A 27183-nucleotide genomic window follows, 5' to 3' on the forward strand; every position below is an offset into this window, starting at 1 on the left:
GTGCCAGGTTTCCTCCAGACGTAACGCTTGGCATTCAGGCCAAAGAGTTCAATCTTGGTTTTATCGGACAAGAGAATCCTGTTTATCATGGTCTGAGAGTCTTTTAAGTGTCTTTTGGCAAACTCCAAGCGGGCTGTCATGTGCCTTTTACTGAGGAGAGTCTTCCGTCTGGCCACTCTACTATAAAGGCCTGATTGCTGGAGTGCTGCATAAATGGTTGTCCTTCTGGAAGGTTCTCCAACCTCCACAGAGGAACTCTTGAGCTCTTTCAGAGTGATTTTTGGGTTCTTGGTCACCTCCCTGACCAAAGCTATTCTCCCCCGATTGCTCAGTTTCTTGGTGGTTCCAAACTTCTACCAATGATGGAGGCCACTCTGTTCTTGGGGACCTTCAATGCTGCAGAAATGTTTTCATACCCTTCCCCTGATCTGTGCCTCGACACAATCCTGTCTCGGAGCTCCACAGACGATTCCTTTGACCTCATGGTTTGGTTTTTGCCCTGACATGCACTGTCAACTGTGGAACCTTATATAGACAGGTGTGTGCCTTTCCAAATCATGTCCAATCAATTTAATTTACCACAATTGGACTCCAATCAAGTTGTGGAAACATGATCAATGGAAACAGGATGCACCTGAGCTCAATTTTGAGTCTCATAGCACAGGGTCTGAATAGTTATGTAAAAACCTGTTTTCGCTTTGTCATTATGGGGTTGTGTATGTAGATTTCTGAGGAAATGTTTTTATTGAATCCATTTTAGAATAAAGCAGTAAAGTAACAAACTGTGGTAAAAGTCTATTGTCCTGAATACTTTCCCAACGCACTGTATATATTTGGAGTTTTAGTTATGGTGCAGGCATATAAGGAGTAAGAGTATTGGGTTAAGGAGTGTGTTTAGGGAATTGGTGTAGGTATAAAGACAGAGGTAATACTGTATATACAGCGTGTGAGTGTGTTCGAATACCTGAGCCGACAAGGTAAACATCTGTTGATGTGCACTTGAGTGAGGAACTTAATCCTGATTTTCTCCAGGGTCGCTGTACTACTATGGCTGACGCTATAAAACAACACATTTCACTGCACCTATCCTGTGTATGTGACAATAAAATAATAAAAAATCATTACTATCCTCGTGGGTACCGGAAATACCCAAAAGTCCTCACGAGGACAAAGGCTATTTTAGGTTTAGTGGTTAAGCCTAAAAGGTTAAGGGTTACAGTTAGGGTTAGGAGTTAGGGTAAAGGGTCAGGTTAGGGCTAGGAGGTTAAAGGGTCAGGTTAGGGCTAGGAGGTTAAAGGGTCAGGTTAGGGTTAGGAGTTAGGGTAAAGGGTCAGGTTAGGGCTAGGAGGTTAAAGGGTCAGGTTAGGGCTAGGAGGTTAAAGGGTCAGGTTAGGGCTAGGAGGTTAAAGGGTCAGGTTAGGGTTAGGAGTTAGGGTAAAGGGTCAGGTTAGGGCTAGGAGGTTAAAGGGTCAGGTTAGGGCTAGGAGGTTAAAGGGTCAGGTTAGGGCTAGGAGGTTAAAGGGTCAGGTTAGGGTTAGGAGTTAGGGTAAAGGGTCAGGTTAGGGCTAGGAGGTTAAAGGGTCAGGTTAGGGCTAGGAGGTTAAAGGGTCAGGTTAGGGCTAGGAGGTTAAAGGGTCAGGTTAGGGTTAGGAGTTAGGGTAAAGGGTCAGGTTAGGGCTAGGAGGTTAAAGGGTCAGGTTAGGGCTAGGAGGTTAAAGGGTCAGGTTAGGGCTAGGAGGTTAAAGGGTCAGGTTAGGGTTAGGAGTTAGGGTAAAGGGTCAGGTTAGGGCTAGGAGGTTAAAGGGTCAGGTTAGGGCTAGGAGTTAGGTTAAAGGGTCAGGTTAGGGTTAGGAGTTAGGGCAAAGGGTCAGGTTAGGGTTAGGTGTTAGGTTAAAGGGTCAGGTTAGGGCTAGGAGGTTAAAGGGTCAGGTTAGGGCTAGGAGGTTAAAGGGTCAGGTTAGGGTTAGGAGTTAGGTTAAAGGGTCAGGTTAGGGCTAGGAGGTTAAAGGGTCAGGTTAGGGCTAGGAGGTTAAAGGGTCAGGTTAGGGTTAGCAGTTAGGGTAAAGGGTCAGGTTAGGGCTAGGAGGTTAAAGGGTCAGGTTAGGGCTAGGAGTTAGGTTAAAGGGTCAGGTTAGGGTTAGGAGTTAGGGCAAAGGGTCAGGTTAGGGTTAGGTGTTAGGTTAAAGGGTCAGGTTAGGGCTAGGAGGTTAAAGGGTCAGGTTAGGGCTAGGAGGTTAAAGGGTCAGGTTAGGGTTAGGAGTTAGGTTAAAGGGTCAGGTTAGGGCTAGGAGGTTAAAGGGTCAGGTTAGGGCTAGGAGGTTAAAGGGTCAGGTTAGGGTTAGGAGTTAGGTTAAAGGGTCAGGTTAGGGCTAGGAGTTAGATTAAAGAGTCAGGTTAGGGCTAGGAGTTAGATTAAAGAGTCAGGTTAGGGCTAGGAGTTAGATTAAAGAGTCAGGTTAGGGCTAGGAGTTAGATTAAAGAGTCAGGTTAGGGCTAGGAGTTAGATTAAAGAGTCAGGTTAGGGCTAGGAGTTAGATTAAAGAGTCAGGTTAGGGCTAGGAGTTAGGTTAAAGGGTCAGGTTAGGGCTAGGAGTTAGATTAAAGGGTCAGGTTAGGGCTAGGAAAATAGGGAAGAAATTATTTTGAATGGAAATCAATTTAAGGTACCCAAAAGGATAGTAAAACATTTGCTGTGTGTTTGTGTGTATGTGTAGCCTTACCAGAGCGTTCTGCTCCACCCGCGCCCGCACCTGCCCCACCTTCCCTGACACCACTCTGGGAAAGATGGAGGAGTCAGCCCCCTTACAGAACAACAGGTACTCCCCTGGGGATAATAGGGGGGGGGGACAATAGTTAAGAGAGTGTGAGTGACAGAAGATCATGTAGAGATAGATCATGTCTATGTGTGTGTGTTTGTATGTGTGTTACCTGCACTAGACTTGACAATGACGCTCATTCTCCTCCTGACAGAGTCAAAGTTCAGCACGTGTAGCAGCTCAAACCTGGAACACACACCAGAGTAGACGTCTCATTTAGTATCAGACAAAATACACAGCACATTCTAACAATGTACACAGCAACACGAGTGGCTAGAGACAAGCAAAAACACAACAGGCCTTTGTAAAGAGGAATTATCCTTCTCTGTCCCTCCCTTATCTCTTCTCCCTCCCTTTCTTCCTCCTTCGTTCTCTCTAAACAGCTGTTTCATAGACAGCCCACTGCAGAGGGGGATGTAGATACTGATGTTATACAAGCAGTGCCTATGGGATCCAAACCTGCTATTTATACCCTTGACAAAAACCACTGTCCCACACGATCTACTGGCTTCTGCTCCCACACTCTTCTGTGTGCCTTCTCACAGGGCTTTCACACTCTTCTGTGTGTCTTCTCACAGGGCTTTCACACTCTTCTATGTGTCTTCTCACAGGGCTTTCACACTTCTGTGTGTCTTCTCACAGGGCTTTCACACTCTTCTGCGTGTCATCCCACAGGGCTTTCACACTCTTCTGCGTGTCTTCTCACAGGGCTTTCACACTCTTCTATGTGTCTTCTCACAGGGCATTCACACTCTTCTGTGTGTCTTCTCACGGGGATTTCACACTCTTCTGCATGTCTTCTCACAGGGCTTTCACATTCTTCTGTGTGTCTTCTCACAGGGCTTTCACACTCTTCTGTGTGTCTTCTCACAGGGCTTTCACACTCTTGGTAGTGTTGTCTTAATACAGTTAAGTTGTCTTACTGCAACATTTTAAACACACCACCTAATGTATCTAGCTTTTGACAATTGGCAGCAATATGGATTTAACTTCTATTAATTAGATTGAATTAATAACTTGGGATATGAATGTGTAACTCTATGGTATCTCCATGCTTTCTCAGGAGCTGTGAAATATGAAAGACCAAATTAAAAGATGTTGTGAGCAGAGCCCCACCTCTCAATCTCATCCTCCTTATTGAGAATCTCCATATGACGGTCTTTGAGTCTTAGATATGTGTACCCCAACCTAAGAGAGAGAGACAGAAAGTGAGAAGAGAGGGAGAGAGAGAGAGGGGGACAGAGAGCGAGATGATAGAGAGGGGGACAGAGAGGGAGAGAGAGAGAGAGAGAGAGAGAGAGAGGGGTACAGAGAGGGAGAGAGAGAGAGAGAGAGAGAGGGGGACAGAGAGGGAGAGAGAGAAAGAGAGAGAGAGAGAGAGAGAGAGAGAGAGAGAGAGAGAGAGAGAGAGATAGAGAGAGAGATAGAGAGAGAGGGGGACAGAGAGGGAGAGAGAGAGAGAGGGGGACAGAGAGGGAGAGAGTGAGAGAGAGAGGGGTACAGAGAGGGAGAGAGTGAGAGAGAGAGGGGTACAGAGAGGGAGAGAGAGAGAGAGGGGGACAGAGAGGGAGAGAGAGAGGGGTACAGAGAGGGAGAGAGAGAGAGAGAGGGGGACAGAGAGGGAGAGAGAGAGGGGTACAGAGAGGGAGAGAGAGAGAGAGAGGGGGACAGAGAGGGAGAGAGAGAGAGAGGGGTACAGAGAGGGAGAGAGAGAGAGAGGGGGACAGAGAGGGAGAGAGAGAGAGAGGGGTACAGAGAGCGAGATGAGAGGGAGAGAGTGTTCAGTAGGTTAGAGAAAAGTCATGACCATTTGTGTGCTTGTCTGTATTATCCCTAAGTGTGTGTGTATCACCAAGTGTGTGTGTGTGTGTATTGTTAAGTGTGTGCATGTATTGCTTAGTGTGTGCATGTGTCTGTGTCCTTCAGTATGTGTGTGTGTGTCCTTCAGTATGTGTGTGTGTCCTTCAGAGTGTGTGTGTGTGTGTCCTTCAGAATGTGTTTGTGTGTGTTTGTGTTCTTCAGTGTGTGTGTCCGTTCTTCAGTGTGTGTGTGTGTCCTTCAGTGTGTGTGTGTGTGTGTGTGTGTGTGTGTGTTTGTGTGTGTGTGTGTTTCAGTGTGTGTGTGTGTGTGGGTGTGTTTCAGTGGGTGTGTATGTTTCAGTGTGTGTGTGTGTGTGTGTGTGTGTGCGTGTTCTTCAGTGTCTGTGCGTGTCCTTCAGTGTGTGTGTGTCCTTCAGTGTGTGTGTGTGTGTGTGTGTGTCCTTCAGTGTATGTGTGTCCTTCAGTGTATGTGTGTCCTTCAGTGTGTGTGTCCTTCAGTGTGTGCGTGTTCTTCAGTGTGTGTGTGTCCTTCAGTGTGCGTGTGTGTCCTTCAGTGTGTGTGTGTCCTTCAGTGTGTGTGGGTTCTTCAATGTGTGTGTGTCCTTCAGTGTGTGTGTTCTTCAGTGTGTGTGTGTTCTTCAGTGTGTGTGTGTGTGTGTGTGTGTTCTTCAGTGTGTGTGTTACCTCTTCATGCCCTCCACCAATGCCACCTCATCAGGAGAAGATGATATGTAGAAGGAGGTGGGTTTTCCCTGGTGGATCCCTCTCTTGATGCTGTCCACTGTCTCCTCCTCCTTCACCTGCACCGTGTGGCACAGACACAGAGCCCGAAAGAACAGCTCCTCATGCTCCTGAGACACACACACACTGTCAGACACACACACACAGACACACACACACACGCACGCACGAACAGACAGACAGACAGACAGACAGACTCTCTGTCTTACCCTGTGGTCTCCTCCAGGTGAGGAGTCGATCATGTCTATACTGGAAGCAGCACTGAGGATCTGTCCGTTACAGATGGCGTGGGGGATATACACGAGTCCGTCCACACAGCACTCTATAAACTCCATGTTGTTCTCTGTCAACGTGCCCGTCTTATCAGTAAACACATACTCCACCTGCACATACAGACCAGGTAGATGCTGATCTGAGGTCAGTTTCTGTAATGTGTGTCCAGCATCCATGTAACATCTCATTATAAGTGTCTGTGCTGTATATGCACATTATACGTGTGAGTCTAGTATATCTATATCTATCCATGTGTGTGTGTGTGTGTGCACACAAGTGAGTCTAGTATATCTATATCTATCTATGTGTGTGTGTGTACACACAAGTGAGTCTAGTATATCTATATCTATCTATGTGTGTGTGTGTGTGTGCACACAAGTGAGTCTAGTATATCTATGTGTGTGTGTGTGTGTGTGTGTGTGCACACAAGTGAGTCTAGTATATCTATATCTATCTAAGTGTGTGTGCACACAAGGGAGTCTAGTATATCTATATCTATCCATGTGTGTGTGTGTGTGCACACAAGTGAGTCTAGTATATCTATATCTATCTATGTGTGTGTGTGTGTGCACACAAGTGAGTCTAGTATATCTATATCTATCTATGTGTGTGTGTGCACACAAGTGACCCCAAGCATACTTACAAAGTTGTGGCAAAATGGCTAAAGGACAACAAATACTAATTGAGTGTATGTAAACTTCTGACCCACTGGGAATGTGATGAAAGAAATAAAAGCTGAAATAAATAATTCTCTCTACTATTATTCTGACATTTCACATTCTTAAAATAAAGTAGTGATCCTAACTGACCTAAGACAGGGATTTTTTACTAGGATTAAATGTCAGGAATTGTGAAAACTGAGTTTAAATGTTTAAATGTATTTGGCTGTAAACTTCCAACTTCAACTGTGTGTGTGAGTGTGTGTGTGTACACAAATGAGACTAGTATATCTATATATATATATCTATCTGTGTGCGTGTGTGTGTGTGTTTGTGTGTGCACACACGAGTGAGTCTAGTATCTATCTTTATATGTGTGTGTACCTGTCCCAGCTCTTCATTGAGGTCTGATGTGTTGACCTGAGCCCCCTCCCCCAGCTCATCATCGTACATATCCTTGTCCCAGGCTATGAAGTAAGACCCCAGGAACTTCTGCATCTCCACGGTAACGTACATGGAGACTGGAATGATGTAGTTAAACAACACCATGAAGGCCAGGAAGTCTGTGAACGCCCTGATCACCTAAGAGAGAGAGGAGAGGATGAGGGATGAGAAAGATAGAGAGGAGATTTAGAGAGAGAGAACGACAGCCTTAATCAGAATCAGTGAATGTTAAGCTGGGAAAGACCTGATGAATCGTTTTACTGTGACAACATGCATTGTGGGTAGTGTAGTTGCTTGCGGGACTGACCACGTGGCGTTCTCTGTCGATCTCGGTCCTGTGGTTGTACCAGGGCTGGTCGTGGTCAGCAGACCACTGCCACGCGTACTTCAGCACTGTGTTAATGACCGCTTTGCTGATCAGGATACACAGATACACTATGAGGAATGCATTCATAGACCTGGGGGAGAGAGAGATGGAGGGGGGGAGAGAGATGGAGGGTGGAGAGAGATGGAGGGGGGAGGGAGAGAGAGATGGGGGGGAGAGAGGGAGTTAGGGAGACACACACACACACACACAGCTTGAATGAAATCAAACAGAATGATGCAGCTATTATGTAATAACAGCAAGAGCAGCAGGTTGAGATAGGAGCCAGCTGGTCTAATATATTCAATCGCGTGTTTTCCAATATCAAACTGTCTGTGGGGGAGCCATTCTTACAATACACTACACTTCACTAGTGCCTTCTCCTTATGCACTATTTCTTTCATGTTTAGGTACTCTGTGGGTTGGATTGGTGATTAAACATCCTACTATCATTCTACAATTCCAACTCCTAATATCATTCTGCTATTCTAACTCCTACTATCATTCCAACTCCTACTATCATTCTACAATTCCAACTCCTAATATCATTCTGCTATTCCAACTCCTACTATCATTCCAACTCCTACTATCATTCTACAATTCCAACTCCTAATATCATTCTGCTATTCCAACTCCTAATATCATTCTGCTATTCCAACTCCTACTATCATTCCAACTCCTACTATCATTCTACAATTCCAACTCCTAATATCATTCTGCTATTCCAACTCCTACTATAATTCCAACTCCTACTATAATTCTGCTATTCCAACTCCTACTATCATTCCAACTCCTACTATCATTCTACAATTCCAACTCATAATATCATTCTGTTATTCCAACTCCTACTATCATTCCAACTCCTACTATCATTCTGCTATTCCAACTCCTACTATCATTCTACAATTCCAACTCCTAATATCATTCCGCTATTCCAACTCCTACTACCATTCCGCTATTCCAACTCCTACTACCATTCCGCTATTCCAACTCCTACTACCATTCCGCTATTCCAACTCCTACTACCATTCCGCTATTCCAACTCCTACTATCATTCTGCGATTCCAACTCCTACTATCATTCTGCTATTCCAACTCCTACTATCATTCCAACTCCTACTATCATTCTGCTATTCCAACTCCTACTATCATTCCGCTATTCTATCTCCTACTATCATTCCAACTCCTACTATCATTCTGCTATTCCAACTCCTACTATCATTCTACTATTCCAACTCCTATCATCATTCTGCTATTCCAATTCCTGCTATCCTTCATCAGACATGTAGTTCTAGCCTAACTAAAGCAAAACAGACACCGTGGGGAGGGAGGTATAGATCTACCTACTACGGGAATAGATCTACCTACTACGGGAATAGATCTACCTACTACGGGAATAGATCTACCTACTAGTGGAATATATCTACCTACTACTGTACATACCACTTTCCTTCCAAATGATCTTGTTTACACACAGCACATACTTAAATTCTATATTCTGACACGTGCTCACTCTAATATACTGCATCTACTCTAGGATTGTTAATTGGACTCATTCTGTCATTTATAGATTTTGGATTATTTGTGTATCTGTATGGTATTTATGAGACATTCTACTGCATTGTTAGGAGCTAGTAGCAAACATTTAGTTGCACCTGCTATAACACCTGTAAATCTTTGTACGTGACCAATTAACTTTGATTTGATCTTACTTTTCTACAGCGGAGCGTTTCTGGGATTTGGACTGGTAGTTCAGCGTCATCTTGGTGTCCATGCCCGTGTAGATGGCTACAGCTGTGGGGACAACAACCGGAGGTTACCATCACTACAGACACAGTACAGTGTGTGTGTGTGTGTGTGTGTGTGTGTGTGTGTGTGTGTGTGTGTGTGTGTGTGTGTGTGTGTTACCATAAATGTGTTCTGTGTTCTTCAGGGTGGCTCCTCTGAGGAGAAGGTTCTCAGCTCCCAGGGGTCTGAAAAAAGAGGAGGAACAAATGAAAGATGAAAAGTTTGACACAGACAAAGACATTTTAGGAATGAGAGATGGGAATGTTGGTCTTACCTGGCTATGGGATCTTCACTTTCCTTATAAATATTGATGCGCCCCACAAATCTGTATAAGGCAACAAAAAAAAGGAATGCCATTTTCAACAAACGAACAGGTCAATCATAATGATTCTGTGTTAAACATGTGTCACTCACTTGTAGAGGTCAGGCTGTGGTTGTTCACATTCAATAGTCGCATGCAGAGAGTCCACCTCCTGCTCTGTCTTAAAGACCATGGTGTCTGGTACAGCATAGTAGGTCTGATACAGAGCGAGAGAGAGAGAGTGAGAGAGCGAGAGAGAGAGAGAGAGAGAGAGAGAGCGAGATGAGTCACGAGAAGTCATGTTTGATCAGAGAGCGTGTTGGGAGAATGGTGCAGTGTGTGTCTGTGTCTGTGTGTGTTTACCTTGTGGCTGGACTCGCCATCCAGGCTGGTGGTGGTGACGTAGCAAGTTCCGTCATCACGGCTGGATGAGAGCAGGATGAGGTCACAGGGGAACGTCTCGTCTTCCCTCGCCATGACAACGTCCCCCACCTGACAGGACAAGCACATCAACAATGACCATCACTTTAGACTATAGAAATAAAGTCTGCGTCCCAAATCACACCCTATTCCCTTGTGCACTACTGTTGACCTTGGGGGCGGCAGGTAGCCTAGGGGTTAGAGTGTTGGGCCAGTAACCAAAAGGTTGCTGGATTGAATCCCTGAGCTACAAGGTAAAAATCTATCGTTCTGCCCCTGAACCCACTGTTCCCCGGTAGGCCGTCATTGTAAATAAGAATTTGTTCTTAACTGACTTGCCAAGTTAAATAAAGGTTAAATAAAATAAATGACCTGATCTAAATGTTGTGGACTACCCTATTCCTCATGCGGTGCACTACTGTTGACCAGAGCCCAACCTGGTGACTCTGATCGTCTAAATGTGTGCACTAGTTGGGGGGATGGGATGTCATTTAAATTAACTCACTATAAACCCCAATGTCGTAAACAAACATTATTTCACAAAAGGTATTTTGGATCTAGTGAGCCACCATACTGCTGCAGATCCAGAAAGAATCACTAATGAGTAGGAGCTCTTCTACAGGAAACACATGCATCTTTTCCCATTCCTTTTTTCCTGCCGATTGAGTTGTTGCATAACGGTGGGATTAAATAGCCTATAAATCCCATCTCCACGGTGACCGTACACACCACAGTAAGGGAAAGTGGGGTAAGTTGAGCCACCCTTGTTTCTAGGAAACCATACACAAAATGTATCATTTGACCAAATGTTTAGGAAGAGGTCATCCTTTCCTGGAGTCTGAAGGAAGAAACCACATGGAAAAAGTGGTAAGTTACAGTAGGTCCAAAAACTAGATTTTCACCAAGTCAAATTCAGTGATTGTGTTAGAAGTTGTGTCTAAACCAAAGTAGATACTTTTAAGGTTTTATATATATAGAACAATATATGCATATATACATATATATAAATAGAATAATCAGTTGGGGTCTCTATAAGCTTCAATATGAGGTCCTAAACCCAGCATGAACGTACATCCTTGTAGCTGTGTGGGCTAATACAGTCAAAATGCGTAATTGAAGGCATTATCACTGGGATATGAGGTAACAACAGGGCCTGGCCTACATTAAGCGTGTTTAAAAAAGTGTTTGTTAGGTTTTTAAAAATGCTTAAAATTATTAAAAGACCAACAATTGTGTTGAATTGTGTTTGGGTAATGAAGATAGTCATGGTTTTAAAAATGTAGTGATAATATTTCATTCAGTACAGAAAGGCGGCTTACCCTGTTCCATGACTCTTCCCCCATGCCCAGGTAAGTTGTGCCAAGAGACCACTTTTTTTGGACCAGCTATGTTTTCAAAACTGCAATGTTTACATGAATTCAGATTTTTCCTGAAATATATGTAGATGTCTATGTTAGAAAGAATTCTATATTTCCCTTGACGGAGTGATGCTGAATGTAAAAAAATGGCTCAACTTACCCTACTCTCCCCTACAGTACATACGCTATATACAAGTTATCATGATGGATATTTTCATCATTACTCTTCCTGTTTGATTTGTGGGGGGGCCATGGGTGAGGACCATCCGGAGAATGTTTGTGTGTGTGTGTGTGTGTGTGTGTGTGTGTGTGTGTGTGTGTGTGGATATAGAATGTTTTTCAGCTTTCATTCAATCAATAACATTTATAAAGCCCTTTTACATCCACAGATGTCACAAAGTGCTTATACATATACCCAGCCTAAAACCCTGAACAGCAACAGTGCAGATGTAGAAGCACGGTGGCTAGGAAAAAGGCAGGAACCTAGGGGTCCCCAGTCCTCTTCTGGCTGTGAAAAGAAACCTAGAGCGGAACCAGGCTCTGAGGGGTGGCCTGTCCTCTTCTGGCTGTGCCGGGTGGAGATTATAAGAGTACATGGCCATTAAGGCCAGATCGTTCTTCAAGATGTTCTAACGTTCATAGATGACCAGCAGGGTCAAATAATAATCACAGTGGATATATATGGTGCAACAGGTTAGCACCTCAGGAGTAAATGTCAGCTGACTTTTCATAGCCGCCGAGCATTCAGAGGTTCGAGACAGCAGGTCCGGGACAAGGTAGCATGACCAGTGAACATGTCAAGGTTCCATAACTGCAGGCAGAACAGCAGAAACTGGATCAGTAGCACAACAAAGACACGTTTCGGTGGACGGCATGGCTATGGCAACACGTGCCAACACACTCAAATATAGCCATAGATATTACACAGACCTGCCAGACACTGCAGGGTGCTTCTCTAAATGGGACATAGTCCCTGTCTCCACTCTGTAATATATGCTATGTGGTTATTATGATACTGCAATCTGTTCCACAGTAACACCCATAGAGATCCTATTAAATTCTAATTCCTAATTCTATGGTAGCGCCACTGTTTTGACCCTAGTCCTGTCTGACATCAGAGTAGATAACAGGATAATAGCGGCCCTTCATATCAGTCATATTGATATTTAATCTCTGTCTGGAAAGACAAATCCTTTCCCCTGTATGCGACCAGAGTAATCACAACAGGAATGTTTGAGATGGTATTGTAGGGGGAATGTTAATCTTCTCTCGGACGCAAGCTAGAGCATCGCAGGCAAAGCAGGCACATACATACACACACACACGCACACGCACACGCACACACAAAGGGCAAGCACCCGGGTGTTTCGTTCCTATGGAGATCAGCTTAAAAGGTCTCAGGAATAGATTGAATGGTAATTAGTATAATGATTAAAGATGATAGCTGTGGCTATGATTTAAATGTTCATATATATTATTATAAAAACTGGTTGTTTGGATCCTGATTGGACGAGCAGCGTTCCAAGCCGCTCTGTATTGGCCGTCACAGACAGGCCTATGCCTGCTAACAGTTCCAACTGACAATTATCACTGCACCTCCATCATAATATCATGTTCATGTTGCTGTCACAATCATCTCTTGTATATATCGCACACATTATTTCCCATTGCCTAGCATTTAGTTTGGTACAGCGGGGGTTAATATAAACCTATCATTTAGTTTGGTACAGCGGGGGTTAATATAAACCTATCATTTAGTTTGGTACAGCGGGGGTTAATGTAAACCTATCATTTAGTTTGGTACAGCGGGGGTTAATATAAACCTATCATGTAGTTTGGTACAGCGGGGGTTAATATAAGCCTAGCATTTAGTTTGGTACAGCGGGGGTTAGTATAAACCTATCATTTAGTTTGGTACAGCGGGGGTTAATATAAGCCTAGCATTTAGTTTGGTACAGCGGGGGTTAATATAAACCTATCATTTAGTTTGGTACAGCGGGGGTTAATATAAACCTATCATTTAGTTTGGTACAGCGGGGTTAATATAAGCCTATCATTTAGTTTGGTACAGCGGGGGTTAATATAAGCCTATCATTTAGTTTGGTACAGCGGGGGTTAATATAAACCTATCATTTAGTTTGGTACAGCGGGGGTTAATATAAACCTATCATTTAGTTTGGTACAGTGTGGGTTAATATAAACAAATCTTTTAGTTTGGTACAGCGGAGGTTAATATAAACCTATCATTTAGTTTGGTACAGCGGGGGTTAATATAAGCCTAGCATTTAGTTTGGTACAGCGGGGGTTAATATAAGCCTAGCATTTAGTTTGGTACAGCGGGGGTTAATATAAGCCTAGCATTTAGTTTGGTACAGCGGAGGTTAATATAAACCTATCATTTAGTTTGGTACAGCGGGGGTTAGTATAAACCTATCATTTAGTTTGGTACAGCGGGGGTTAATATAAACCTATCATTTAGTTTGGTACAACGGGGGTTAATATAAGCCTATCATTTAGTTTGGTACAGCGGGGGTTAATATAAGCCTATCATTTAGTTTGGTACAGCGGGGGTTAATATAAACCTATCATTTAGTTTGGTACAGCGGGGGTTAATATAAGCCTATCATTTAGTTTGGTACAGCGGGGGTTAATATAAGCCTATCATTTAGTTTGGTACAGCGGGGGTTAATATAAGCCTAGCATTTAGTTTGGTACAGCGGGGGTTAATATAAGCCTATCATTTAGTTTGGTACAGCGGGGGTTAATATAAGCCTATCATTTAGTTTGGTACAGCGGGGGTTAATATAAGGCTATCATTTAGTTTGGTACAGCGGGGGTTAATATAAGCCTAGCATTTAGTTTGGTACAGCGGGGGTTAATATAAGCCTAGCATTTAGTTTGGTACAGCAGGGGTTAATATAAGCCTATCATTTAGTTTGGTACAGCGGGGGTTAATATAAGCCTATCATTTAGTTTGGTACAGCGGGGGTTAATATAAGCCTATCATTTAGTTTGGTACAGCGGGGGTTAATATAAGCCTAGCATTTAGTTTGGTACAGCAGGGGTTAATATAAACCTCTGTCTGCCTGACTGACCTCGGAAACAATGTTTTACTAACCAGATTTCTGTCTGGACAATATCTTCTGGTGGAAGATTGACATTGTATGAATTGGCTCATTAAATAAAATGTAAATGAAAATATTTAATTCATCATTGTTATTTTGATATGTTGTAAAATAAAAAAGGCATGTGAGGCAGAGTTGTGAGGCGAGGTAGCTATCGCGTCAGGCAATACAACACCATTTACCTGTGAGTGTATTCATGATACAGGTAGCTATCGCGTCAGGCAATACAACACCATTTACCTGTGAGTGTATTCATGATACAGGTAGCTATCGCGTCAGGCAATACAACACCATTTACCTGTGAGTGTATTCATGATACAGGTAGCTATCGCGTCAGGCAATACAACACCATTTACCTGTGAGTGTATTCATGATACAGGTAGCTATCGCGTCAGGCAATACAACACCATTTACCTGTGAGTGTATTCATGATACAGGTAGCTATCGCGTCGGGCAAAACAACGCCCTCCATCTATCTTCTGAGCTCGTGCTTCTAGGTGACCTAAATTGGGACATGCTTAACACCCCGGCCATCCTACAATCTAAGCTTGATGTCCTCAATCTCACACAAATTATCAATGAACCTACCAGGTACAACCCCAAATCCGCAAACACGGGCACCCTCATAGATATCGTCCTAACTAACTTGCCCCCCAAATACACCTCTGCTGTTTTCAACCAAGATCTCAGCGATCACTGCCTCATTGCCTGCATCCGTAATGGGTCCGTGGTCAAACGACCACCCCTCACCACTGTCAAACGCTCCCTAACACACTTCAGCGAACAGGCCTTTTTAATCGACCTGGAATGACATTGACCTCATCCCGTCAGTAGAGGATGCCTGGTTATTCTTTAAAAGTGCCTTCCTCACCATCTTAAATAAGCATGCTCCATTCAAAAAATGTTGAACCAGGAATAGATATAGCCCTTGGTTCACTCCAGACCTCTCTGCCCTTGACCAGCACAAAAACATCCTGTGGCGTTCTGCATTAGCATCGAATAGCCCCCGTGATATGCAACTCTTCATGGAATTTAGGAACCAATATACACAGGCAGTTAGGAAAGCTAAGGCTAGCTTTTTAAACAGAAATTTGCTTCCTGTAGTACTAACTCAAAATAGTTCTGGGACACTGTAAAGTCCATGGAGAATAAGAGCCTCTCCTCCCAGCTGCCCACTGCACTGAGGCTAGGAAACACTGTCACTACCGATAAATCCACAATAATTGAGAATTTCAATAAGCATTTTTCTACGGCTGGCCATGCTTTCCACCTGGCTACCCCTACCCCGGTCAACAGCCCTACGCTCCCCACAGCAACTCACCCAAACCTCCCCCACTTCTCCTTCACCCAAATACAGATAGCTGATGTTCTGAAAGAGCTGCAAAATCTGGACCCCTACAAGTCAGCTGGGCTAGACAATCTGGACCCTCTCTTTCTAAAATTGTTGCAACCCCTATTACTAGACTGTTCAACCTCTCCTTCATATCGTCTGAGATTCCCATAGATTGGAAAGCTGCCGCAGTCATCCCCCTCTTCAAAGGGGGTGACACTCTAGACCCAAACTGCTACAGCCCTATATCTATTCTACCCTTTCTAAGGTCTTTGACAGCCAAGTAAATAAACAGATTACCGACCATTTCTATTCTCACCGTACTTTCTCCGCTATGTAATCTGGTTTCAGAGCTGGTCATGGGTGCACCTCAGCCACGCTCAAGGTCCTAAATGATATCATAACCGCCATCGATAAGAGACATTACTGTGTAGCCGTATTCATTGACCTGGCTAAGGCTTTCGACTCTGTCAACCACAACATTCTTATTGGCAGACTCAACAGCCTTGGTTTCCCAAATGATTGCCTCGCTTGGTTCACCAACTACTTCTCCGATAGAGTTCAGTATGTCAAATCGGAGGGCCTGTTGTCCGGACCTCTGGCAGTCTCTATGGGGGTGACACAGGGTTAAATTCTTGGGCCGACTCTCTTCTCTGTATACATCAATGATGTCGCTCTCGCTGCTGGTGATTCTTTGATCCAACTCTAGGCAGACGACACCATTCTGTATACCTCTGGCCCTTCGTTGGACACTGTTAACTAAACTCCAGATGAGCTTCAATGCCATACAACTCTCCTTCTGTGGCCTCCAACTGCTCTTAAATGCAAGTAAAACTAAATGCATGCTCTTCAACCGATCGCAGCCCGCACCTGCCTGCCCGTCCAACATCACTATGGACGGTTCTGACTTAGAATATGTGGACAACTACAAATACCAAGCTGTCTGGTTAGACTGTAAACTCTCCTTCCAGACTCACATTAAACATCTCCAATCCTATTTTGCAACAAAGCATCCTTCACTCTTGCTGCCAAACATACCCTCGTAAAACTGACCATCCGGCTGATCCTCGACTTCGGCGATGTCATTTACAAAATAGCCTCTAACACTCTACTCAACAAATTGGATGCAGTCTATCACAGTGCCATCCGTTTTGTCACCAAAGCCCCATATACTACCCACCACTGCGACCTGTATGCTCTCGTTGGCTGGCCCTCGCTTCATACTCGTCGCCAAACCCACTGGCTCCAGGTCATCTACAAGTCTCTGCTAGGTAAAGCCCTGCCTTATCTCAGCTCACTGGTCACCATAGCAGCACCCACCCGAAACCTCACTGGTCACCCCCAAAGCCAATTCTTCCTTTGGCCGCCTCTCTGTCCAGTTCTCTGCTGCTAATGACTGGAACGAACTGCAAAAATCTCTGAAGCTGGAGACTCTTACCTCCCTCACTAGCTTTAAGCACCAGCTGTCAGTAAATAGCCCATTCAATATACCTCATCCCCATACTGTATTTATTTATCTTGCTCCTTGGCACCCCAGTATCTCAACTTGCACATTCCTCTTCTGCACATCCTACCATTCCAGTGTTTAATTTCTATATTGTAATTATTTTGCCCCCATGGTCTATTTATTGCCTTACCTCTCTTATCCTACCTCATTTGTACATGCTGTATATAGATTTTTCTACTGTATTATTGATTGTATGTTTGTTTATTCCATGTGTAACTCTGTGTTGTTGTATGTGTCAAACTGTTTTGCTTTATCTTGGCCAGGTCGCAGTTTCAAATGAGAACTTGTTCTCAACTAGCCTACCTGGTTAAATAAAGGTGAAATAAAAAAACTAAGGCAGTCATACCCGTAGCTTGTGACTCTGTGTCCTCACCACCGTCCCTTCCTTCACCACGTCCACAGGACACTCATTTATACTGCAGTCTGCCTTGTGTCTCAGCCAGTCTTCATAACCCTGGGGGAGAGAGGAAGAGGAAGGGAGAAGGGGTTGAGATATACAAGGAGCAAATTGCAGGAGAAATGGGAAGAAATGGAACATAGAGAGAGGGCGATACCGTCATACAAGGTCACACAGTACATGGTATCAAATTAGTGGTATGTTCTGTCAGCATGTTGACCTGTATGCAGGGCATCTACACAACATGTCAGGTTAATGATCGCATATGACCTGACCTGGGCCCTGTTAGCCAGGAGAGGTTCCCTGCTGTTAGCACATCTGTCTCTAACGGAACACAGCGGAGGAAGGCTTCCAACACCGATGAACAGAGAATAAACATACAGTGCATTCGGAAAGTATTCAAACCCCTTGACTTTTTCCAAATTTTGTTACGTTACAGCCTTAATCAAAAATGTATAAACAAACACAATACCCAAACACAATACCCCATAATGACAAAGCAAAAAAAATGTTTTTTTAGAAATGTTTGCAAATGTATTACAAATAAAAAACTGAAATATCACATTTACATAAGTATTCAGACCCTTTACTCAGTACTTTCTTGAAGCATCTTTGGCAGTGATTACAGCCTCAAGTGTTCTTGGGTATGATGCTACAAGCTTGGCACATTTGGGGAGTTTCCCATTCTTCTCTGCAGATCCTCTCAAGCTCTGTCAGGTTGGATGGGGAGAGTTGCTGCACAGCTATTTTCATGTCTCTCCAGAGTTGTTCAATCTGGTTCAAGTCTGTGTTCTGGCTGGGCCACTCAAGGACATTCAGAGACTTGTCCTGAAGCCACTCCTGCTTGGCTGTGTGCTTAGGGTCGTTGTCCTGTTGGAAGCTGAACCTTCGCCCCAGCCTGAGGTCCTGAGTGCTCTGGAGCAGGTTTTCATCAAGGATCTCTCTGTACTTTGCTCCGTTCATCTTTCCCTCGATCCTGACTAGTCTCCCATTGCCTGACGCTGAAAAACATCCCCACAGCATGATGCTGCCACCACCATGCTTCACTGTAGGGATGGTGCCAGGTTTCCTTCAGACATGACGCTTGGCATTCAGGCCAAATAGTTCAATCTTGGTTTCATCATAACAGAGAATGTTGTTTCTCATGGTCTGAGAGTCCTTTAGGTGCCTTTTGACAAACACCAAGCGGGCTGTCATGTCCCTTTCACTGAGGAGTGGCTTCCGTCTGACCACTCTTCCATAAAGGCCTGATTGGTGAAGTGCTTGAGAAATGGTTGTCCTTCTGGAAGGTTCTCCCATCTCCACAGAGGAACTTTGGAGCTCTGTCAGAGTGACCATCGGGTTCTTGGTCACCTCCCTGACCAAGGCCCTTCTCCCCTGATTGGTCAGTTTGGCTGGGTGGCCAGCTCTAGGAAGAGTCTTGGTGGTTCCAAACTTCTTCCATTTAAGAATGATGGAGGCAACCGTGTTCTTGGGGACCTTCAATGCTGCAGAAATGTTTTAGTACCCTTCCCCCGATCTGAGCCTCAACACAATCCTGTCTCTGAGTTCTACGGACAATTCTTTCAACCTCATTGCTTGGTTTTTGCTCTGACATGCACTGTCAACTGTGGGACCTTAAATAGACAGGTGTGTGCCTTTCCAAATCATGTCCAATCAATTGAATTTACCACAAGTGAAGGCCAGTCAAGTTGTTGAAACATCTCAAGGATGATCAATGGAAACAGGATGCACCTGAGCTCAATTTCGAGTCTCATAGCAAAGGGTCTGAATAGTTATGTAAATTAAGGTATTTCTGTTTTTCATTTTTAATACATTTCTAAAAACATATTCTTTCTTTTTCATTATGGTGTATTGTTTGTACATTGATGAGGGAAAAAAATGAATTAATCAATATTAGAATCAGGCTGTAGCGTAACAAAATGTGGAAAAAGTCAAGGGGTCTGAATACTTTACAAATACTTTTCAATAGTATACCATTAATTATGCCATTTTGTTCAGATCAACAGACCTGTTTAATGGCAGTGACGGTGATGACAAAGAATAGAGGCAGTCCGCTGGTGACGGGGCTGGTGGGCGTGTCTATGATGAGCTGAGGAGAGAGAAAAAGAGGAAGGAGGCAGGGAACGAAGGTAGAGAGGGAGGGAACAAGGAGGAGAGTAGAGCAGGAGTCAATAAATATAGTTGCAGATAAATTCCAGTTCGGGGGAGTGATGGAGCAATCAGGTGACTTCAGTTTATATCTCCGCCTCCCCACAGTATTTAACCACACCCGCATACCTAACGTCCTCCTACCCGCTGGTTACTCATTACTCATAACTCATTAATTTCAGTTTAAAGGGATAGTTTAAGATGAACTCATGGATACCATTTTTATGTCTTTGTGTGCAGTTTTAATGAAGTTGAAGGTAGTTTCTGGCGCCATTCTACAGAATACAGAAGGTTGAATTCAAGCCAGACCCCAGGGTTGTGTGCGAGATTGTTAACATTCGCTAGAGCAATAACTGGAAGTGTACAGGAGCAGCTAGCATACCAAAATCTTAAACTATCCCTTCAACCATTGTAGCAAGCTGGACCGGCCACCTTAGCCTCCTCCCCATAGTGCTACTGGACGGGGTCATATCATATTTATCATGGACCATCACCATAGGCCCATGCGTACTTGACCAATGTAATTCCAAGCCAAATAACTAACGTTACCTAATTAACTGTCACATTGACTTCACATAGCCTACGTCTTTAACTAATAGTGTGTAACCTGAACATGTGAAACCCCCAAATGGCCCTGATCAAACAGAGAGATGTTGTCACCTGGACCAGGAAGATGAGCAGGAAGTAGAAGTTGGCGATTCTTCTGAACTGTTCAAACAGGTTCTTGGGGATGAAGTTCCATAAGGTGTACTGGTAGAGAGAACACACACACTATTAACAGGCAGTCTAGAGAGAGGAGCAGCAGTGTGTGTGTATATGTGTGGGTGTGGTCCAAAAGGTTGCTAACCCTAAAGGACAGAGATACTGTTAATGGAGCACAACAGGCTTGGTTATCAAGGTATCGATTTGGTTTTCAGGGGTAGGTGATGCTGTTGTTATGCCAACTGCTTGGTTGCTGTGGAGCCTGCTCACCTTGGAAGAGACAATGCGGTTGTCGGGATAACGCTGAGGGATGTAGGCATCGGCCCCCAGCGGGGGTTCTTTGTGACCGATGTATACTGTCCGGCTGTCCACCCAGTACTCCTCGCCAGCACACTGTTAGAGAACGAGAGCGAGAACGAGAGAGAGAGAACAAGAGAGAACAGGAACATTTTACATCTAGCTATAAATTAGGAAGGAAATGATCTCAACAGAGAAAATGTGTGCTACCTATATCCCCCAGTAGAATCCCCACACCTTAGCAACAACAGCTTCTCCATCCTAGAGGGGGAGATCAACCATTTCCAGGCCCACGGACATGCACTAGTCTGTGGTGCCCTAATTGCCAGAACTGGACAAGAACCTGATACCCTCAGCAAACAGGGGGACAAACACCTACCTGGAGGTGACATCATTCCCTCCTCCATATGCCCCCTTAGACACAATGACAAAAAACATTACTCAACATTACTCTCTCTCAGCGTTACTCTGGACCCTGATCTCTCTTTTGACGAACATATCAAGACTGTTTCAAGGACAGCTTTTTTCCATCTATGTAACATTGAAAAAATCCATGCTTTTGTCACTTCTAGGTTAGACTACTGCAATGCTCTACTTTCCGGCTACCCGGATAAAGCACTAAATAAACTTCAGTTAGTGCTAAATACGGCTGCTAGAATCCTGGCTAGAATCAAAATAATTGATCATATTACTCCAGTGCTAGCCTCTCTACACTGGCTTCCTGTTAAGGCAAGGGCTGATTTCAAGGTTTTCCTGCTAACCTACAAAGCATTACATGGGCTTGCTCCTACCTATCTCTCTGATTTGGTACCGCTGTACATACCTACACGTACGCTACAGTCACAAGACGCAGGCCTCCTAATTGTCCCTAGAATTTCTAAGCAAACAGCTGGAGGCAGGGCTTTCTCCTATAGAGCTCAATTTTTATGGAATGGTCTGCCTACCCATGTGAGAGACGCAGACTCGGTCTCCTGCCTGGGTTGGTGCTCCCCCTTGGGTTGTGCCGTGGTGGAGATCTTTGTGGGCTATACTCAGTCTTGTCTCAGGATGGTAAGTTGGTGGTTTAAGATATCCCTCTAGTGGTGCGGGGGCTGTGCTTTGGCAAAGTGGGTGGGGTTATATCCTGCCTGTTTGGCCCTGTCGGGGGTATCATCGGTGGGGCCACAGTGTCTCCTGACCCCTCCTGTCTCAGCCTCCAGTATTTATGCTGTGGTAGTTTATGTGTCGGGGGGCTAGGCTATTTGTCTGTTATATCTGGAGTATTTCTCCTGTCTTATCCGGTGTCCTGTGTGAATTTAAGTATGCTCTCTCTAATTCTCTCTTTCTTTCTTTCTCTCTCTCTCTCTCTCTCGGAGGACCTGAGCCCTAGGACCATGCCTCAGGACTACCTGGCATGATGACTCCTTGCTGTCCCCAGTCCACCTGGCCATGCTGCTGCTCCAGTTTCAACTGTTCTGCCTGCGGCTATGGAACCCTGACCTGTTCACCAAACGTGCTACCTGTCCCAGACCTGCTGTTTAAAACTCTCTAGAGACAGCAGGAGCGGTAGAGGTAGTCTGAATGATCGGCTATGAAAAACTCCGAGGTGCTGACCTGTTACACCCTTGACAACTACTGTGATTATTATTATTTGACCATGATGGTCATTTATGAACATTTGAACATATTGGCAATGTTCTGTTATAATCTCCACCCGGCACAGGCAGAAGAGGACTGGCCACCCCTCATAGCCTGGTTCCTCTCTAGGTTTCTTCCTAGGTTTTGGCCTTTCTAGGGAGTTTTTCCTAGTCACTGTGCTTCTACACCTGCATTGCTTGCTGTTTCGGGTTTTAGGCTGGGTTTCTGTACAGGACTTTGAGATATCAGCTGATGTAAAAAGGGCTATATAAATAACTTTGATTTGATTTGAACATCACCAACAAAAACGGGTCACAACTCCTGCATCTCTGTTGGATGCTGAGTAGGTACATAGTCAATGGTAAGCTTCGAGGGGACTCCTATGGTAGGTACACCTATAGCTCATCTCTTGGCAGTAGTACTGTAGACTACATTATCACTAGGGATGCACGATATATCGGTGAACATATCGGAATTGGACGATATTAGCTAAAAATGCCAACATCGGTATTGGCCCGATGTCTAGTTTAACACCGATGTCAAAGCTACTGTGCATACCTACAGTGGGGAGAACAAGTATTTGATACACTGCCGATTTTGCAGGTTTTCCTACTTACAAAGCATGTAGAGGTCTGCAATTTTTATCATAGGTACATTTCAACTGTGAGAGACGGAATCTAAAACAAAAATCCAGAAAATCACATTGTATGATTTTTAATAAATTAATTTGCATATTATTGCATGACATAAGTATTTGATCACCTACCAACCAGTAAGAATTCCGGCTCTCACAGACCTGTTAGTTTTTCTTTAAGAAGCCCTCCTGTTCTCCACTCATTACCTGTATTAACTACACCTGTTTGAACTCGTTACCTGTATAAAAGACACCTGTCCACACACTCAATCAAACAGACTCCAACCTCTCCACAATGGCCAAGACCAGAGAGCTGTGTAAGGACATCAGGGATAAAATTGTAGACCTGCACAAGGCTGGGATGGGCTACAGGACAATAGACAAGCAACTTGGTGAGAAGGCAACAACTCTTGGCGCAATTATTAGAACATGGAAGAAGTTCAAGATGACGGTCAATCACCCTCGGTCTGGGGCTCCATGCAAAATCTCACCTCGTGGGGCATCAATGATCATGAGGAAGGTGAGGGATCAGCCCAGAACTACAAGGCAGGACCTGGTCAATGACCTGAAGAGAGCTGGGACCACAGTCTCAAAGAAAACCATTAGTAACACACTACGCCGTCATGGATTAAAATCCTGCAGCGTACGCAAGGTCCCCCTGCTCAAGCCAGCGCATGTCCAGGACCGTTTGCCAATGACCATCTGTATGATCCAGAGGAATGGGAGAGGGTCATGTGGTCTGATGAGACAAAAATTTAGCTTTTTGGTCAAAACTCCACTCGCCGTGTTTGGAGGAAGAAGAAGGATGAGTACATCCCCAAGAACACTATCCCAACCGTGAAGCATGGAGGTGGAAACATCATTCTTTGGGTATGCTTTTCTGCAAAGGGGACAGGACGACTGCACCGTATTGAGGGGAGGATGGATGGGGCCATGTATCGCGAGATCTTGGCCAACAACCTCCTTCCCTCAGTAAGAGCATTGAAGATGGGTCGTGGCTGGGTCTTCCAGCATGACAACGACCCGAAACACACAGCCAGGGCAACTAAGGAGTGGCTCCGTAAGAAGCATCTCAAGGTCCTGGAGTGGCCTAGCCAGTCTCCAGACCTGAACCCAATAGAAAATCTTTGGAGGGAGCTGAAAGTCTGTATTGCCCAGCAACAGCCCCGAAACCTGAAGGATCTGGAAAAGGTCTGTATGGAGGAGTGGGCCAAAATCCCTGCTGCAGTGTGTGCAAACCTGGTCAAGAACTACAGGAAACGTATGATCTCTGTAATTGCAAACAAAGGTTTCTGTACCAAATTATAAGTTCTGCTTTTCTGTTGTATCAAATACTTATGTCATGTAATAAAATGCTAATTAATTACTTAATCATACAATGTGATTTTCTGGATTTTTGTTTTAGATTCTGTCTCTCACTGTTGAAGTGTACCTATGATAAAAATTACAGACTTTGTACATGCTTTGTAAGTAGGAAAACCTGCAAAATCGGCAGTGTGCCAAATACTTGTTCTCCCCACTGTATATAACGTAGGTACATGATGCAATGACGCCATGTAAAATTTTGCGCTACACGTGCAACATAGCGTTCGTAACCTAGCCCACAATGTCTGCTGTGTGGATTGAGCAGTCAACAAGTAGAGCAGTCATTTGAAAGAGTAAGAACATTTCAGCGAAACAACTCAAAAGACGAAATCCATTAAAGCCAAGATAATGGAATTCATTGCCCTTGGCAACCAACCGTACTCTGTCATGGGTGATGTTGGCAATCTTTCAGATGTTGCAATACCGGAGTTACACAGTAAAAGCTTCACTGCTATTAGCTTCATGACATACATACTATGAAACGCCGTTTGGGTCTTTGCTTGTCAAAAAAGATACAGTAGCACTGTCAAAGCTGTACAAAAAAGTCTGCAAACAAGTGTTACGGATACAGGTATCCTGTGTCTGTGTGTATCCTGTGTCTGTGTGTATCCTGTGTGTGTTTCTTTTCTCTCCTTCTCCCCTCACAGGTGAAAATCATTACTCCCCAATCAGTCAACAATCAACCCATCAATCAGAAGACACACCTCCTCCTGTTTCCTACCCTATCACAGTTCCTTCCCCATGGTTTAAAAACCCCATCATTTGTTTGTTCAAGAGCTCAATCTCTTTGTAATCCCAAGTTGGTAGATCTCTGCTCTTGATAGATTTCAGAAGCTCAATCTTTGTAATGCCATGTTGGTAGATAGCTGTTCTTGGTAGATTTCAGGAGAGCTCAATCTCTTTGTAATGCCATGTTTGTAGACCTCTGTTTTGCACGCGCTCTCTGTGTATTAATTAACCTCTCTTTTGTTTGAGCACCTCCATAGCACTTTGTCATCACCTGTGAGTATTGTTTTGGTTATGGTGTTTGTTTGTTGCTGGTGGGAAAAGGGGGAAACCAAGACAAGTCGCCCATGGGCATACACTACCCGTAGGTAAACTTTGTTAACACACACTAGTTAGAACTGGGCGGACCACCCACTGTATTTTGGTTAGTTAGTTAGCTGTTGTTGAAATAGGCTAGTCTAGCTTAGGGGTGTTTTGAATACTTATTGTTTCTTTCCTTGGGTCCAGCTCAGCCCCTTTTTCCTGCTCCCCCCATTACCGTGTGTTTAGAAATAAACCCTGAGTTTGACGGTATTATTTCGGTTGTCGTGGTTATTTCGTTCACTTTTACTTTGTCACTGTTATAATTTACATGAGTTATGTTACGGGTCTCACTACCATCCCCCCTAGACTGTCGGGCCAAAAGGGATTCGTAACATAAGTGGGGGCTCATCCGGGATATGTCTTTACTGACACCCATGCCGCTCATGTAGATTGTTGTAGTGGTATAGTTCAGTGTTGAGCGTCATAGCTGAAGTAGCATTAGTGTTTGCTATTTTCGTTGGCTCTTGTGAAGTAGTGTAAGATGGCTACTTTTGATTTGAAGTCCTTTTTGGATAATCCTTCGTGGGAGGTTTTTGATAAATGTCGTAGAGTTGATTTAATGACCTTGGCTGACCATTATTCAGTATCGATTCCACAGAATGTAGTTAAGTCGGAGGTTAAAAAGCTGGTGTTAAATGTATTGTTGGAAGAGCAGGTGCTTGTGTTACCGCTGCCTGAGCATACTAACCCTGTAGGGGATGTAACTGCTCCTATAAGCCCATTGGTATCTGATAATGAGGGTGAGGCTAAAACACCAGCCACATTGTCCCATTTTGATCCACTCTCCCCACTGTCAAACGGTGATGCCAGAAGGGATGTCCGTTTAGCACAGTTCCAACTAGAGGTGGAAGAGAGAGCCCAAATTAGGCGAGAGACTCTCCAGTTGGAGATGTGTAAAATTGAGGCAGAAAGAGAACAACGGCAGATGATGTGTAAAATGGAGGCAGAAAAAGAACGAGAACAGAGGCAGATGACGTTTAAAATGCGCCAGATGGAACTGGAGGCAGAGACAGCGAGGCTAGCCTTCGTTCCTGCTGTCACTGTTAGTGAGTCGTCCTCACCAGCTGTGTCCTCAAACACGTTTGACATTAGTAGGCAGATAGCCTTAGTACCTTTGTTCAGAGAGTCGGAGGTTGACTCCTATTTTTGTGTATTTGAGCGTATAGCCGTAGCATTGAAGTGGCCTGAAGAGGTATGGTGCCTATTACTTCAGTGTAAATTAACTGGTAAAGCCCAAGAGGTTTTGTCAGCGCTACCTCTGGAGGACAGTTTGAATTATGAAGTGGTCAAAGCTACTGTTCTTCGTGCCTATGAGCTTGTGCCTGAGGCATACCGACAGAGATTTAGGTCTCATAGAAAGTCTTCTAGTAAGACTTATGTGGAATTTGCTAGAGACAAGGGAAATCTGTTTGATAAATGGCATGCTGCTAGTAAGGTAACTGATTTCAACTCTCTCCGGGAGTTAATCTTGTTGGAAGAGTTTAAAAATTGCTTACCCGAACGCATTGTAGTTTACCTAAACGAACAGAAAGTATCCTCCCTGGCAGAAGCGTCTGTGTTGGCAGACGAGTTTGTGTTGACGCACAAGAGTGTGTTTTCGGCTCAAACTGAGAGTAGAACCACTGAGTTTCCTACCTTTAGCCCTAGTCGGCCCGCAGTAGTATATCAAGCACGCCAGAAGAATGAGCGTTCCTGTTTCTATTGTCATAAAGTGGGACATATGATTAATGATTGCTTCCTGCTTAAACGCAAACAAGGGATGCCTCTTCGTGCCAAGCCGCCAACAGGTGTTGGTCTAATTCGTACGGTTGTGAGGTCTGCAACAAAACAGGTGCCTCAGGGTAACTGTAGTTTGAAAGACCCAGTCCCCGACCGCAGTTATGAACCATTCATTTTCGAGGGGTTTGTGTCCCTAGAGAATGACGAAGCGTCTCAGCGTCCGGTTAAAATCCTTAGAGATACTGGTGCTCGTTTATACTCGTTTAT

The 27183-nt window shown here is 44.3% G+C and overlaps 1 protein-coding gene across 1 annotated transcript in view; it reads right to left on the minus strand.

The window, feature by feature from the left end:
• LOC139406149 (phospholipid-transporting ATPase IH-like) overlaps nucleotides 1-27183 on the minus strand; it is a 77646-nt gene that overhangs the window by 20330 nt on the left and 30133 nt on the right. Inside the window, exons 2-17 of the mRNA XM_071148634.1 lie at nucleotides 20466-20588; nucleotides 20154-20243; nucleotides 19354-19434; nucleotides 17292-17399; nucleotides 9569-9697; nucleotides 9319-9422; nucleotides 9179-9229; nucleotides 9025-9089; nucleotides 8829-8910; nucleotides 7061-7211; nucleotides 6694-6891; nucleotides 5587-5760; nucleotides 5321-5487; nucleotides 3933-4004; nucleotides 2929-3002; nucleotides 2721-2824 (exon numbers count right to left, since the gene is read on the minus strand). Of these exons, the coding sequence (XP_071004735.1) occupies nucleotides 2721-2824; nucleotides 2929-3002; nucleotides 3933-4004; nucleotides 5321-5487; nucleotides 5587-5760; nucleotides 6694-6891; nucleotides 7061-7211; nucleotides 8829-8910; nucleotides 9025-9089; nucleotides 9179-9229; nucleotides 9319-9422; nucleotides 9569-9697; nucleotides 17292-17399; nucleotides 19354-19434; nucleotides 20154-20243; nucleotides 20466-20588 (1773 nt within the window). The remainder of the gene's footprint in view (nucleotides 1-2720; nucleotides 2825-2928; nucleotides 3003-3932; nucleotides 4005-5320; nucleotides 5488-5586; nucleotides 5761-6693; nucleotides 6892-7060; nucleotides 7212-8828; nucleotides 8911-9024; nucleotides 9090-9178; nucleotides 9230-9318; nucleotides 9423-9568; nucleotides 9698-17291; nucleotides 17400-19353; nucleotides 19435-20153; nucleotides 20244-20465; nucleotides 20589-27183) is intronic.

This window comes from Oncorhynchus clarkii, chromosome 3 (assembly GCF_045791955.1).
Source record: "Oncorhynchus clarkii lewisi isolate Uvic-CL-2024 chromosome 3, UVic_Ocla_1.0, whole genome shotgun sequence".
Taxonomy (NCBI): Eukaryota; Metazoa; Chordata; class Actinopteri; order Salmoniformes; family Salmonidae; genus Oncorhynchus; species Oncorhynchus clarkii.